Source organism: Oxyura jamaicensis, chromosome 9 (genome assembly GCF_011077185.1).
Source record: "Oxyura jamaicensis isolate SHBP4307 breed ruddy duck chromosome 9, BPBGC_Ojam_1.0, whole genome shotgun sequence".
In the NCBI taxonomy this organism is placed as follows: Eukaryota; Metazoa; Chordata; class Aves; order Anseriformes; family Anatidae; genus Oxyura; species Oxyura jamaicensis.
The window spans coordinates 21,788,621-21,803,566 of NC_048901.1; the positions used below are offsets into that span (position 1 = coordinate 21,788,621).

At 44.2% G+C, this 14,946-nt stretch overlaps 1 protein-coding gene and 1 long non-coding RNA gene across 3 annotated transcripts in view; one reads left to right on the forward strand and one right to left on the reverse strand.

Annotated features, from left to right (window-relative positions):
• Nucleotides 1-1,714: 1,714 nt before the first annotated feature.
• Nucleotides 1,715-8,558, reverse strand: LOC118171798. Its single transcript, XR_004753403.1, has 3 exons — nucleotides 7,810-8,558; nucleotides 7,587-7,648; nucleotides 1,715-2,353 (listed from the first exon to the last, which is right to left on the reverse strand). It is a non-coding gene; the product is annotated as an uncharacterized LOC118171798 (long non-coding RNA).
• A 5,828-nt stretch (nucleotides 8,559-14,386) lies between these two features.
• GOLIM4 (golgi integral membrane protein 4) overlaps nucleotides 14,387-14,946 on the forward strand; it is a 32,093-nt gene continuing 31,533 nt past the window's right edge. For both annotated transcript variants that reach the window (XM_035335165.1, XM_035335166.1), the window contains exon 1: nucleotides 14,387-14,923. In XM_035335165.1, coding sequence (XP_035191056.1) covers nucleotides 14,737-14,923 — 187 coding nt within the window. In that variant the 5' untranslated portion in view covers nucleotides 14,387-14,736. The remainder of the gene's footprint in view (nucleotides 14,924-14,946) is intronic.

Consider the following 14,946-nt stretch of genomic DNA (forward strand, 5'->3'; position numbering starts at 1 on the left):
ACAAATGCATTTTTATTTGTGAAATAAAACCTGGATTTTAAGGGGTGAAATTCTGAGACATAAATAATCCTGTTGTGCCACAGCAACCCTCTTACAATAGGTTTAAAACCAATTTGCCATAAATATTTGTGTGCAAGCCAAAAAAGCAGTCCAAGTATACTAAATTGATGCCTAGTAGGTCAGTTCTAACTAGTGCAGGTCAGACAATTACCTGTTGGTTTCAATTAAGCTTTGCAAAACACCCCGGTGTCAGAAAGAAAAACAATGAGGTAACATAAACCATAGTGAGTGCCTCACTTACAACGCTGACTTTGGGCTGTGTGAATCAAGTTTGCACTGAAAACAAGCAACTCACCAGCATGCTAGGAATAGGACGTCAATGAAAAGCAGGATGAAGGGAATTAGAAAGTCTTAAGAGACTTGCCAGAGACAGGCCAGTTTCCACCAGCTGGGTACAAGAGCTTCACGACTTGCTTTCACTGAAGTTCCAAGGTAACAAACAGAGGCTGTTATCATCCCACTTGGCACTTCTTTAGCATGTTCATCCTGGCAATCTCAAAGACATTTTACAACCCTTTGGGAAAGACTGCCTTAAAGTTCTGGAAAAGTTTCCTGAATCTTATTAGCAAATTATGGACAGGAAAAAAAAAAATCAATAAAAAATCAAAGTATTGTATTGACATTCAGGGATACCCACAGAGATGAGCTCAATTGTGAAAAAAAGCACATTGTGATAGATAAAAACTTTCAAGTATAAATAAATAACACATGGGAAGAAGAGAATGACCACTCCTAACTTACAGAGAAGGAAAAGGCAGTTATGTAGCATGTCCAAAGCAAAGCAGAAGCAGAGACAAGATGCTTGGAGCAGAGAGGATGCTCAGAGCAGGTATCTTGAGGCTTGTACCAGTGTCCTATATTTATTTATTTATTTATTTATTTATTCTTCCAGGTAGTAAAGGGCATGTAACTAATACATAAAAGTGTATCAGCTGATGGAAATTGTAGATGAACGTTAACATACAGCTATAGTTTCTTATTTAGTGACACAGTGACTGTCTTTGAACTCTGTGATGAAATCTCCACCAACTGGGGAAGGATTTTATTTTATTTTTTCTATTTACTATTCTTCATCTTTTTATTGGCTCTGAAATACTACTGAGGACCTGAGCACAGGTGGCCCCTGCTATCTTTTATTTTTCTTGGACAGAATCCACTCTCAAGGCAAGTGGAAGAGAAGTGTCAATACAGTATATTTACAGTATTTGTAGAGGATGAAATGCTGTTGCTTCAGGTAGCTCACCTCTTCAGTCACACTGCCCAAGCAAAGTGCCAGAATCTGCTCAATGCAGATAATAAGCTCAAAATAAACAAAAATCCTGTTTTGCTTAAGCGTTTACCAAGTGGTCACACCCTGAAGACAGTATGCCTTGGTGACAGTGCACCTATTAATCCATCTCCAAACACACAAGCCAGCTCAAGCCAATAGAAACCAGATGTACTTTTAAAACTAGAATTTTTACTGAAGTTGTGAGAAATGGACCAGGCCAGCACAGAATAAAAGCCCTAACATATTACAGGACCTTGCAGCTCCTTTCCCAAGAGCTGGCAAGTGTTCCTCATCCCCCTGGAACCACACGGTGCAGCGGGTGTGCAGAGGGGAACAAAACCAACCATGACAGCAGCGACTCCATGGGGCAAATTCAACCCACGCAGCCGGCAGGACCCATTCAGCTGTAGGAAGCCTCACCAAGCCAGGGGTGGGTTGGTGAGTGCTGGCTTTCCACTGGCCTTCCTCTCTTTTGTTTTCAGGAACTTCGAATGTTTGGGGTTTATTTCAATCTCTGTAATCACCCTGTGGAAGGGCATGGGAATTAAGTCTGAAATCTAAACCAGAGTGCTTTAGCTCTCAAAGGAGTTACTACTGTCTGAGAAAAGGGAGACAAAGACAAAGCCCAAGCACACCTTGCTCAGTTCAAGCACTCCCTGAGGCACACACATGCCGTGCTAGTGCCGACCACAACCAAGGCACAGGGAAGTCAGGGGATTTTATAAGCATCAGTAGCTTGGTGCCATCTGGTGGACAGACTCTGGAGGCCTAGGGCATCATCTGCAGCAAGGTTACTGAACACTTTCTCCCTGAACTAGAGTTTGTGACAAAAGGACATCCGTGTTGTTTGTCCCTGCTTCTTCTGTAGCCCACAGGAACAACACCCAAGGCCCCCAGGCTTGTGTGAAGGCCTGAGACACCGCTGAGTGAACGGTCACACAAAACAGTCTTCAGCCTTGTGTCTACTTGACCCTCACAGAACATTCCTCACAGCGATAAACAAAAGCAGAACACACGCTGTTGCTGTTGAGGAATCACCGAGAGTCAATATAAAAGAAATTTTAAAAAGTCATAGCTAAAGATCTCACTATATTGAAGGAGAAGAAAGGAGAGGAAGGAGGAATCTTGTGCTGGCTCCAGCTCAAAGGCCTGGAGGGCAGGAATCAGAACTAAGGGCAAACACCTCCTGTCAGAGAGCAGCACCACGGATCAGAGCAGTTCCTTCTGTAGTGCCCAGGGATGCTCTGCTTTTGCTGATAAGTTCAATGTCATCCACACACTGTAATGAATAAACGTGACGTAAAAATTAACATTTGAACCACACCTGAGGGTCCTAAGAGCAACCAACCCATCGTGACAGCATATATAGCTAACAGAAAGTAGGATTGTACTATGCTAATTGGGAGCCAGAACATTTCAGCACGTTACCACCAGGCTGTACTTGTAAGAAATATTTCTGTCACTATATATTCTCATTACAAGGTGTTAAAATTGGCTAACAAATATACTGCTCTGTTTTAATGTATTACATGGCTGTACTTTAGCGAGTGTTTCTTGTCTCATTAGAGCATTTTCTCACAGGCACAACATAGCTGGTGCAGTGGATTTGCATACAGAGGCCTCCATTCACTGCCACATCTTGAAACATGAGGTCGTATTTTATTGGAAAGCCCCAAGAACGGTTACTTACTCACCTCAAAGCAGCTATTATTCAGCATCTGAGAGGTTACTAAGAACCCAACAAAGTTTTTGTCGTTGTTTTCTTCTGCAATCACTGCCATAAGTATAGTTATATACGCTATTTACTTTTGTGGTGCTCATTGTCATGAAGAGATGACATTACAGGTTATACACCTCTCAGTCGAGGTGGATAAAAGGGCATGGGTAAGCTCCTTGCTGATGAATATGCATCTGAAACACATGGCATGGCCCTAGATAGGTGGTCTTTCTCCAGAAGGCAGCTGTGTTCTAGAAGGAATGTAGAAAATACGACCCTGGAGAAGCTGGAGAAGGATCCTTTTGGGGTGTTTTCCCCCTGTTAAAAGCTTACTATCAAACTTGGTATCAGCAGTTAGCCTGTTCGCCTCTCCTTTTGTCTCCTCCATCATCCTTGTCTTTTCAATAGTAGCAACATTATGGGAATGCTGAACTCAACATTGTGGGAATGGACTCTAGTGATGGAGACACACAAGTTAAATCTCTTTATGCACATTTACAATGTCCACAGTGAAGTGGTCATACTCTTTATTTTGTAATCCCTTTCCCAAGTTTGGTTCAACAACAGGACCTTGGTCTCAGGGGTCAATACGGCCTCTAAGTCAGTTTAAACTTCAAGATATTGTGTAGAGAAGCAGTATATCCAAAGTATAACATCAGAAAATATTTTTTTCCAAACTCAAATCTTTAGGTACAATGGAAAAGAACTTCAACTGGCAGGAGTACATTCCTAATAGGTTGTTTCTGTAAAAACAGCTTATTATTTGAAGTGAGAAACTCTCCTCCTCCCTGCAAAACTGGAAATTTACAGTACGATTCCCATCTGGCTTGGGATGACATCAAGACTTTTCAAGCTGGTCTCCAAAACAGTCAGAAGCCCAGGGGTTAGGACACTAACACGGCGTGCAGATGCCAGCAGTGAATTCTCACTTGCCCTGATCCAAAGAGGGCTCTGTAACCTGCACCTCCCACCTCTCAGGTAAGTTTTATCTGTACATCATGCTGCTGACTGACAAGGCTTATCCCTCCATCTCAGAAACAGGGCTTTGACAAATGTGCTCTTTTGAGTGCTCTTTTTTTATTATTTTTTTTCTGCATATGAGGAGATTTTTACATCAAAAGCAGCTCAGATAACAAAGCCTTAACGGTCTGTGATTGAGCGTAGAGGATAATTTACTCTTGTTTTTAAAGGCAGGATCCCAGTCAATGTTTCTTGTAGTCAAGGAGAATTTGAATTCAAAGGAATTTAACTTGTGTCCCAACAAAGCGCTATGGCACAGAAACAGGACAGAAAGCTTGGATGTGTGTTCTGGATCTCTTTTATAAACAGAGGGTCTGGGGCCCTGGCAGTACTGAAAAGATTTCCAGTGATTTCAAGGCGTACGATCAGATCTCTTGGGTGAAGTTTTGTACTCTACAGGACTGCTATACATATGTTTAATTGCACGATTTCCTTTTGTAAGTAAAAAATAAAAAACTATTGTCATCAGTCTGTGGATTTGCAGTCTTGACATAAAACCTGGGCAAGCACCAACCAATTGGAAATCACTCTGCAGGTTTTTAAATGCTTGCATAGAAAAGTTTTGATGAGTGATAACAGCTTTGGCACCTTCAAAAGTCTTTATTAGTGCCAGAAGAAATTCTGCTTTACATAAAAATATGGGGCACTTACAGGTTTATCATCTGAAGGTGCTCTACATGTGCCTTAGGAGGGAAATTATGTCTATGTGCTTGCTCCTTTACTGCTTCTCATTCAACTTAGTGCCATTTCTTGCATGTCTTCCTTATGTCGTCCTTTTTTTTTTTTCTTCTGTACAGAACTAGAGACACCAACTTTGATCTGCCCGCCCCAAGGAACAGGTTTATTTAACTGTGTTAACCAGGTACCATAAGCAAGAAGGTGCTGGCACTTTGGGAAAAGAAGGGATGCCAGCAGTGGAAAAGATGAGCTCCTATGAAACCATGGCAGCAGAAGGAGAAAGAAATCTCAGGGGCAGTGAAAACTTAATAGATGGCGCAGAAAGAGAAAAACCGTAACAGCCAAAAAAGCAACTTGTCTACTAGAACCAGGAAATGCTCTGTTCCAGATCAGCTTCTGAAGCAACTGCTGGGTTTTCTCTGAGGAGCTGACCTGAGAAGCCAGAGTGCACGGACCTGAGGAAAAAAAGACAGACTCGAAAAGTTCAGTAAGCCCACTCAGAAACATGTCTCCAAATACCATCGTGATAAATATAAAAATTCTCTGTTTTCAGGATGAACAAATTAAGGAGGGGTAAGAAACTTACAATGTAACCTAGTCTACACTTACCGTAATCTACTAACCAAACTTCATTTGTATGTCCCAAAGCAAAGACAACCCTCTTTCCTCAAAATACCCTGCAAAAGTGAAAAAGTTAGAGCCTGACTTCAAAAGCTCTTCAACTCTGTAACAGCAGATCAAGTGTACTTTAATTAGAAAAAGATTCAGACTGCATAATACAGGTCTAGCTCTGGACCTAAACTGTTCCAAAATACAGCTTGGCTGTCGTGTTTCAGCTGGGGCCTCTTACTTTTACTGTGGAAATAAAGATGAACAAATTCTCCACTGTAATATTGGTGTGAGTCCAAATCGACAATAAAATTACTGGAGTTTCTTGGGAGTTACTCTACCAGGAAGTTTTATCTCTGCCTATCAGCATTAGTCATGCACTAGGTTATAAGTCAAGTCAAAACAAAGGAATCACATATTGAATTGTGAAGTCAAAAGAAAGAAAAAGCAAAATCTCAAGTTTGTGATATTCAACAATCTGATGCTGAATGTAACAGAACCAGTGTGTCACCCCAGAAAGCTGTCCGAAGGAATTCTAGTCTTTGTTTTATGTACATAATACACATCACAGAGCATGCTCCTCTTCTGAGAGCTGAAGATCTTCGTTAGATACGCATGCATATCTATATTTGATCATATTTGATTAGGAATTACACTTTACATCAACCATTCTTAAGGGTATGAGGTCAGGAACTCTTTACCTAACTGTAACTTTCAGATTTGGACATTTCTGCTGCCTGGAACTGGAGAAATACATCAGCTTCATCCGAGCACATTCATTCTACATGTATTGTGTGAATGCTAGAGCCATGTTGCTTCATTGCAACGGCCTTCTCCATTCTTCGAAGCACTTTTCAGATAAAACCAGTTAATTCTAAGCAAGAAGGAAGTTAACCTGAGTCCCTGCAGAAAACTGACCATAATAAAATATTATTTTACCAAAATCTGGCAGTTCCCTCTCCTCATTGCTGGTGTTTGATCGCATAAATATCAAGTGACATTTTTTGATTTCCAATTGCTTTGGATATTTAACCCCTTGGAGCAAAACAGCTCCACTCCAGATGTACTTTAATCTTCTTCAGTGTTTCTGCCAAATTTCTGTTTTCTGTTTTCCATTTGCTTTGTGCTCTCATCATGAGCAACGTGTCTGTGTCACTTCCTCCCTGAATGCTTAAGCTTTTTCTTCAGTCATGCAATATGTAAGAAGAAAAGCCAAAACAAGGATCCAAGCTCTTTATGGTTGCTATTTTTAAACACAGGAACTTCTGTGGGGCTCAGTTTGAAAGGGAGATTCCTTCTGAAGAGTAGATAATAACAGCATGCTAGAAATAACATGTGTGTAAAACCTCATGTGCCCAGGGCAGCACAGAGATCGGAAGCTCATTCCATCCCACTTTGCTCTTCCTGGAAACCATGAGAATTGCCACCCTCTCTATTTTATAGGGCACCTTCTGGAGGGACCATCAGTTCCTTGGTCTGCTGGCAGCAAGATATTGTAGTTCTGAACCTTCACCCCGAGACAAGGTTAGGATCTCATGTTTCAAATAGGGTGAGTAGAAAATAGCCGGAATATTTTCCCAGAATACTAGGATATTCTACTATAAAACAGCATGAGAAACCTAGAGAAGACAAGCGCTGTCCCTGGGTTTCTGCCAAGGATATAAATGTATTCCAGCCAAGAACTTTTGCTGCATTAAACGGTGCCGTGGCACCAGGCAGCGTGCTGGGGTACAATGATGGCTGCACTCCTGCAAGGGGATTCCACTTCAGAGAGTGGACATCAGTAGAGAAACCACTGATGCTGCTTAACACCCTAATCCTGCTCACATTCCTGCTTTACTACCAGTTTGCTGTTACTTTTGCATAAACAAATAGTTCCAGTAGAAGCTTATCTTTAAAAGTCTCGCTTTTTACCGTTGACTGTGACAACTAAAGGCAGCTCTTCCTGTTTCCCCCGTATTTACAAAGTATTCCCATGTTAGTAGATGCTAGTCGATACCTCATTCCAGCCTTTCTCTCACTGCTCTCTCTCTTCTACCCAGCCACCTATCTGTATGAGACGTTCAGGAATGTAATATCTGAGATTATCATCCCGTGATAAGCTCGCTTCAGTCAGCCCACGAACTGCAAGGCTTTAGGGAGAACTACACACAGACACCCCCCCCCCCCCCCGGGCTGGGTACAGAGCCCTCATTGCCTGAGGAAACCAAATGGAAAGTAAAAAAGTCACACTCTGAGCTGGACTTGATGCTTCTTAGAAGCCGTCCATCATCATGGCCGGGACATCAGAAAGTCTGATAACATAAACGAGTAGTGCTCTAAAGGCTCGTTATTGATTAGGCAGTAATTTCATACAATGATTCTTAATAGCAGCCACGGCACTTCATTCACCGTGTAAATGTGCTGCGTAAATGCTTGTAAAACTTTATGAGCTCCATTGCCCCAAAGCACTTACAGGCAGATTATGATTAATAAATCACACACACGCACACCGCCTCGTGTCTCTGGCTAACGACACGGAGCTGCACCTCCGCTGGGCTGTGGCACCTCTCAAGCAAGGAGCTCCTCTGCGGTGTGAGGAGCTCTTTTGTCAGCTAGCTCGAAAAGACGAGTCCCCTCGTAGCTGAGCTCTGTCACACATTCAATTAACTTTACTTCTTTCCCCCACACATGGCCCACCAGCTGTTGCCTTCATCTCACACGCTCCCTGCCTCGCTTATTGATGCTGCTGAGCACCCAGACCCTCCCCAATGATGCCTTTATTCCGTCGCCTGGCATCTGTGCGGCTTTTTTAGGGTGCAAAGCAGCAGCCTGGCTTCCTACTGAACCTTCTGAGAGCCCCCACTAGGTGGCACCGACTCTCTGGGATTCTTCCCTCTCCCTGCATATGCATTTCCCTCGCTTTGCTCCAGGTCTCTCCCTTTTTTTGCAGCATTTCCAACCAGTGAGCTCACCGGTTTTAATAACTGCAAAAACAAACAGCTCCTGGGATCTTTTTTTTCCCGAGCTTACAGTGCTGCACATTTCTAAGCCAAAAGACGAGCTATTCCTTTTCATGGACAAAAAAGATCAATTTCCAATGTCATTTCTACACCAATTCAAGAACCTTACTGGCATAAGTATTAATTACTTCTGTCAGGACCACCTTCATATAAAAGGTTCTTAGAAGTTCCTTGCTTTGCCCACCTCACTTACAGGTGCATGCAGAATAAACCTGATCTCTGCACGAATTCACAGAATCACAGAATCACAGAATTTCTAGGTTGGAAGAGACCTCAAGATCATCGAGTCCAACCTCTAACCTAACACTAACAGTCCCCACTAAACCATATCCCTAAGCTCTACATCTAAACGTCTTTTGAAGACTTCCAGGGATGGTGACTCCACCACCTCCCTGGGCAGCCTGTTCCAATGCCTCACAACCCTTTATCCCAGGCAGCCTGACAAACTGGGCAGACTGGGAAAGCTGCAAGGAAAAGTGCTGTGGCAGTGGCTGAGAGCTGCCCGCAGGTATTTGTCTCCTGGTAAATGCCAGCAGGGGGAGAGTCCTGCGCAAAACCCTTTGAAGGGAGCTCCCTGAAGCTGGGGAATAGAAAGCCCTTAAACGGAGCACACCCAGGAAAGGAAATATTATTCATTGATTGGTTTGATGTATTGACAGTGTATTTGACCAGGCTCATCGCATTCCTTAAGGTGTCCAGGCATGGGCACTGAGCTGTCCAGACAGCGGGACTGATGCTAAACCTCCAGCAGCTCACGTGGCGAGGCAGAATTTCACCCAAATTCCATCAGAATTCCATAAGGAATTCTTCAAAGCCATCTGAGCTACCAGCAAGGGAAACCCTTACACAAAAAATAAACACCAAGCACACAGCCAAAAGGAGCCCATACGACGAAGTCCTAAAGAGTAGGAAAAAAGTCAGATGAATTGCAGAATTTCCTGAAACACAACAAACGAATCAGGTTTTGATGTAAATTAAGAGAAACGACCGTGTGAATTTTTCTGATGCATTTGAGCAGCACAAAAGCTAGAAGCAAGCTAAGTAAAACTAAAATAAAGCTTCAATCCACGGATAACCCTGAAACTGACTGGAAAAACAGCTTCTTTTTCTGAGTGTGGAAGGCCAAGATACTGTCACTAATGGAAAAGGCAGCCCTGCGAACATGAAAAAGAATGTGAACATGGCTGTTAAATTCTGACTGCAGTTTAGTCTTATTTGAAGTTCTTTATCTACATTTCTTCAGATTTTGTAAATAGATTCCAGAGTGCTTGTTTTCTCTCCCTGCATTAACGCTAGAAAGTAAACAGTTCCTTCCAAACTCTGCTTGCAAGTCCCATTTCAGGTCCCCAAAATCCCAAAGATATCACAAATATAAACATCAGTGAAATGTACATTCATTCATCAGTCACTGTCTTTATCTTGCGGTGACATGTTAATGGAAACAATTATGAAAATGAGATTTCTCTTTCCCGGCAGGTCAGTTTTACGGCCATTGGCTATCAGAAGCTGGCTTTTATTCAGGTGCTGGAAAACCAAAATACTGTGAGAAAAATGGACTCATCTGACAAGACTGAAAAAAACGGTGGGTGGAACAATTCAAAATTCACTGGACTATTTATGGTTCCATCTGCCATGGCCTCCAACCTGGCTGGCAGGAAATACACCAGGAAAATCTAATCACGGGGGATTACTCTGTGTGTCAGAAAAAAACAACATCCGTGGTCAATGTTCCCAAGTCCAACATTTTCCTCTAACTCGTAAAAGAGTCCAAATGCTGTCTTTTGATAAAATGGGCACGCCCACTTCCCTCTGAGACTTTTCAAGTAGGAATCAGGATTCCCCAACCTAAAACCCGACGACACAGAAGCCCCACCAGGCTGCTGTGCCCCAGCTGCTCTCCTTCCATCTGCACGGTGCTCCCCCAGGTTGGACTCTCCCTGGTTCACACCTCACCGAAGGCTCAGACCCTACTCGTTTACGTGCGGTCGCTCTTCCTGCAATACACATCCACCTGCATGAGTCAGGCTGAACATTATCATCGTTTGCATTTCACTTAGTGGTTCGGGCTGATCTGTAGAACAAACAAAACACGGAACCAAAACACACACACATCCCTGCGCTTCCGTTCCTTGCTGTCAGGAGGGGCCTAATAACTCAGATGTCATCCCCTTAATCACACGAACATTCATATTAGCAGAGGCACTCTAATATTATTTTCTTTGCTTTGTAAAATGCCAGCTGTCAGGAATCACAGCACTCTCCAACTGCAAGTTTCTTATAAGGAGGATCATCAGGCGATTGTTTAAAGTTGATTACTGATTTAACGAATGGTATCTAACTGATTTGGGATCCTAATATTTGCTTTAAGCTGTTACTATTGAATATATTTTATGCTGTCATCTTGAGAACAATGGGGCATATAATGGTACGAGGAGCTTTCTCTGGGGATTGCAGCAAAGGGCTGACTCAAATTGCAGTGCTTCCACGTAAAGCACGGTAAGGCAGTTCCCAGCATGTCCTAGATGTGTCACTCTTCCAGTGCACCCGTAGCTCCAAACAGTTCTGGTAATTCCTCGTCCTCTTGCAACAACTGCACATTTTAATGTATCTGCTCCCCTGCGTTAATTATTTACAAGGGTAATGTTTTGGGGCCACTAAAACAACAAGGCTGTTTAAGTCATGAAGCACCAGAAACAAGATACTCAAGGTCTGAGCGTGTCCGTATTCATCTGCACAAGTAACCACATTTTCTCACCTCAGCATGGAATGCAGTTTTACTTATACCTCGTATGTATGCAGAATTTCTGATTGGTGTTTTATCCCCAGTCTTATCATGACTGCCAAGTGATTTAGAAAAACGCATCTTCGTTTGTATCCAAGAGGCAGAATTCAGTCATCTGTTATTCTACAGCCAGAACCGAGGTCCAGAAAGCAAATGTCAAAACTGTGCTGTGTCCAGTTTGGGATACCTTATATTTGATTTTTATTTTTATTCAGATTAAGGAGCACAGCACTTTCTATATTGAAACGCAGCCCTCCTGTCCTCACCTCAAATTAGGACATCAGCCAACAGAGTTCAACTGATTACATAAGCTGGAAACTCAGACAAAAGCAGATGATAGGTCAGCTATACAAAGCCAGGCTTAAGTGACTTCCCCTAACGCCACAACCTGTGACCTCAGGCAAAGATAAGTTCAATTCTACCAGGAGCATTCACCTCATGAAGTCCAACCTTTTTATTTCTTCAGTTCCTGGCCACTAATAAATGACAGTGTGCATTAAAACAAACTTTGTATGCATTAGTGAGCTTCAGTCACAGGACAAAAAGGTCATTCTTGCCTAAACATCTGCAACTGGAATGTACTTTGTAGCTGGAGAGGTAATAACATATGCCTTGCCAGGACATTCCTTAACTTTTGGCAACCAAATGACTGGGCTGTGAGTTGTATAGGACAACCTTCACTGTACGTTTCCACAACTTTGGATCCCTGATCCATTAATTGGTAGGTTTATATATATATATATTTTATCTGCTTTCCGATCTGTTTAACTGCTGTGTTCATTGGATAATTCCCGAAAAAAAAATGTATAAATGTCAGCTCATGAACTGTTGCAAGCTCTGAGTGTGCTTCCCATGGTACAACATGACTCGGACAGCACCTATCCCTCTTCTTTCCTGATTGCATCAATAACTTACTCAGTAATTAATCAAAGTAACATTCCTCTCCTAGCAACTACTTTATTTATTTATTTATTTATTACTTTTAAAATATATTACAGTCTTTTTTAGGTCCAAACCTTTCTATATTGGGACTTTCAATTCATGTTTGCCCAATAGCTTCACATAATGGCCCCTTGCTCCCAATAAATTACTCATTTTAACTAATTGGTTTGCTCATGAACAATCACAATTTACATGAGCTGAAGATGAGATGTAACTAGCTATTACTGAATGTAGGTAATATTTGATTAAGCAAAAGAGACAGAGACTCATTTCCTTTCCTTCTCAGCATTTGTTAATGATATTGCCAATTTCTACAAGCAGATAAATTAGATTTACCATAACAATTACATGTGTTTGGAGTAGGTTTTAAATAATGATGTTAATTCAGTGTCTTCTTAAATTTATGATGTCTATTCAATGAGTATAAACCCATAATGACAACCAAAAGAGACAACTGCATTCAGATATCGTAGCTGGTTAGCCAATTAATTGTTCTTCAGCACAAAGTCATCAAAACTAAAGGCACAGACTGGTTTTATAAAAGGTAATGCAGGCAACAGGTGGACACTCAAGAAGTTCAGCAATTTGAATAACTGCGATACCGAAGTATAAATCACCTTCAGTGATTTTAAAGCCTCAGTCTCATTCTGCATAACTGAGCTCATCCTGATGAGCCTGGTAAAGCAACAATGCACAGGACATCTCTGAAGGACTCTTGGGGAGGGAGGGGAGCTGGATTTGGATTCTGCGTGATGGTATCAATAAGCCTACCGTGACTACTCTGTGAAAGTAATGGATACTGAATGAAAATAAGCCAATTTGAAACACTCATGGTTTTGAATAAAAGTTTGAAAATGTAACTTTGAGGGCTTCAGGAAGCTTCCTGAAGGCAAGGGAAAAGAAACTGAAATTTTTAAAAGCATCGCTATTTCAAAGCAATTACAATTACTTCCTGGGTGCTTACCTCTCAGCTTTGAACAAGTCCTCTATCTTATAATTAGGAAAGTAAGTCATTCAGTTAAAAGACAATGAATAAAAATTTGAAATATATTTAGACAGAAGCCATACCAGCTTGTAATACTGACTGCTATTCATTGCCGGTAGATGTAAAATATTTGAATAACAAATTTTTAAATCTCTTTTATGTTATTTTTCTTTTAAAGCCAGAATAATGCCTGTGAAAAACACAGATCAGCAAGTTGGATATGTTTAGAAAAAGAACTTTGGAGTATGTCTTTGATTTTTTGTTAACACTACTAGTTTAGCTTGAGAAGAGCAGATTTTTCTTTTTCTTTCTAATAAAATACAATAGCAGTGAGAACTCTGACATCATGCTGGTGAAGGATAAATCCCATAAAGCCCTCCTCACCTTTTTACGCGTGACAGCAGCATTTGGGAGCAGGGTACACACACAGCCATGCCGTGTACCTGACCTAATAATCCAGCAGCGGCCTGAGCTTGACTTTGGGTGAAGGAAAAAGCCAAGCAGGGTGAGGGCAGCACCTCCTGGGTGCGATCAGCGGCCTGTGGACAAAAATAAAGGAACGGGATGACCATGAGAAACAAATATGAGGAGCGGCTGAGGGTTGTTTAGTTTGGAGAAGAGGAGGCTCAGGGGAGACCTTATTGCTCTCTGCAACTACCTGAAAGGAAGGTGTGAGGAGATGGGGGTCGGCCTCTTCTCACAGGTAACCAGTGACAGGACCAGAGGGAATGGCCTCACGTTGCACCAGGGGAGGTTCGGGTTGGAAATGAAGAGACATTTCTTCTCAGAAAGAGCAGCCAGGCGTTGGGACGGGTTGCCCAGGGAGGTGGTGGAGTCACCATCCCTGAGGGTGTTCAAGGAGACGTCGGACATGGTACTTAGGGACACGGTTTAGTGGGTGACATTGGTGGTAAGGGGGCGGTTGGACCAGGTGATCTCGGCGGGTTTTTCCAACCACAATGATTCTGGGATTCTCGCATTCTAAACCGGTCTCTCTGGGACTCGCATCCTCACCCACGGCGCCCCGCTCCCCTCAGAGGGCTCGCAGCGGGCGGCGGGCGCTGCAGCCCCGGGCGGGCGGGACGGACGCGGCGGGCACCCAATGCGCTCAGCCGCTGCCTCCCCGAAGGGAGGGGAGAGAGCCGCGGCCGGGCCCAATGAGGCGGCGCCCGGAGCGGGACTTCCTCCGGGGAGCCGGCGGCGGCGGCGGGGTAGCGGTGGCGACACGTAAGTGAGGGGCCGGGGGAGCTGCCTTTGTTCCACTCGGGTGGCGGCGGCGGCGGGGCCGGCCTCAAGCCTAAGGGGGCGCTTGAGGAGGGTGCTCCGGGCAACCCGCGGCCCCGCTTCAGCCCGGACCCACCGCCGGGGGCTGGGACGAGCCGGCCGGGGGCAGCCCCCCTCCGGTCAGCCTCCCGCAGCCCCTCAGAGCCCCGCGGCCGCAGCATGCGGCTGGGGCACCGGCCCCGCTCCGCCTCGCCCCGCCGGGCCCGCCGGCAGGAGGAGAACGGCCCGGGCGTCGCGGCGGTGCCCCGGGGCTGAGGCGCCCTCCCGGCCCCTCCGGCCCTCCCCTCCGGCCCTCCCTCCCATGTCTCCGCCTCGTCGTCCGCCGCCTCCAGCCGCCCGCCGCTGAGCCGTGAGGGGCGGGGGGCCCTCGGGACCCCGCCGGGGGACATGGGCAACGGGATGTGCTCCCGAAAACAGAAGCGGATCTTCCAGACCCTCCTGCTCTTGACCGTGGCGTTCGGCTTCATCTACGGGGCCATGCTGTACTACGAGCTGCAGAGCCAGCTGCGGAAGGCTGAGGCCACGGCGCTCAAGTACCAGCAGCATCAGGAGTCCCTCTCGGCCCAGCTACAAGGTACCGCTGCCCTGCAGGTCCCC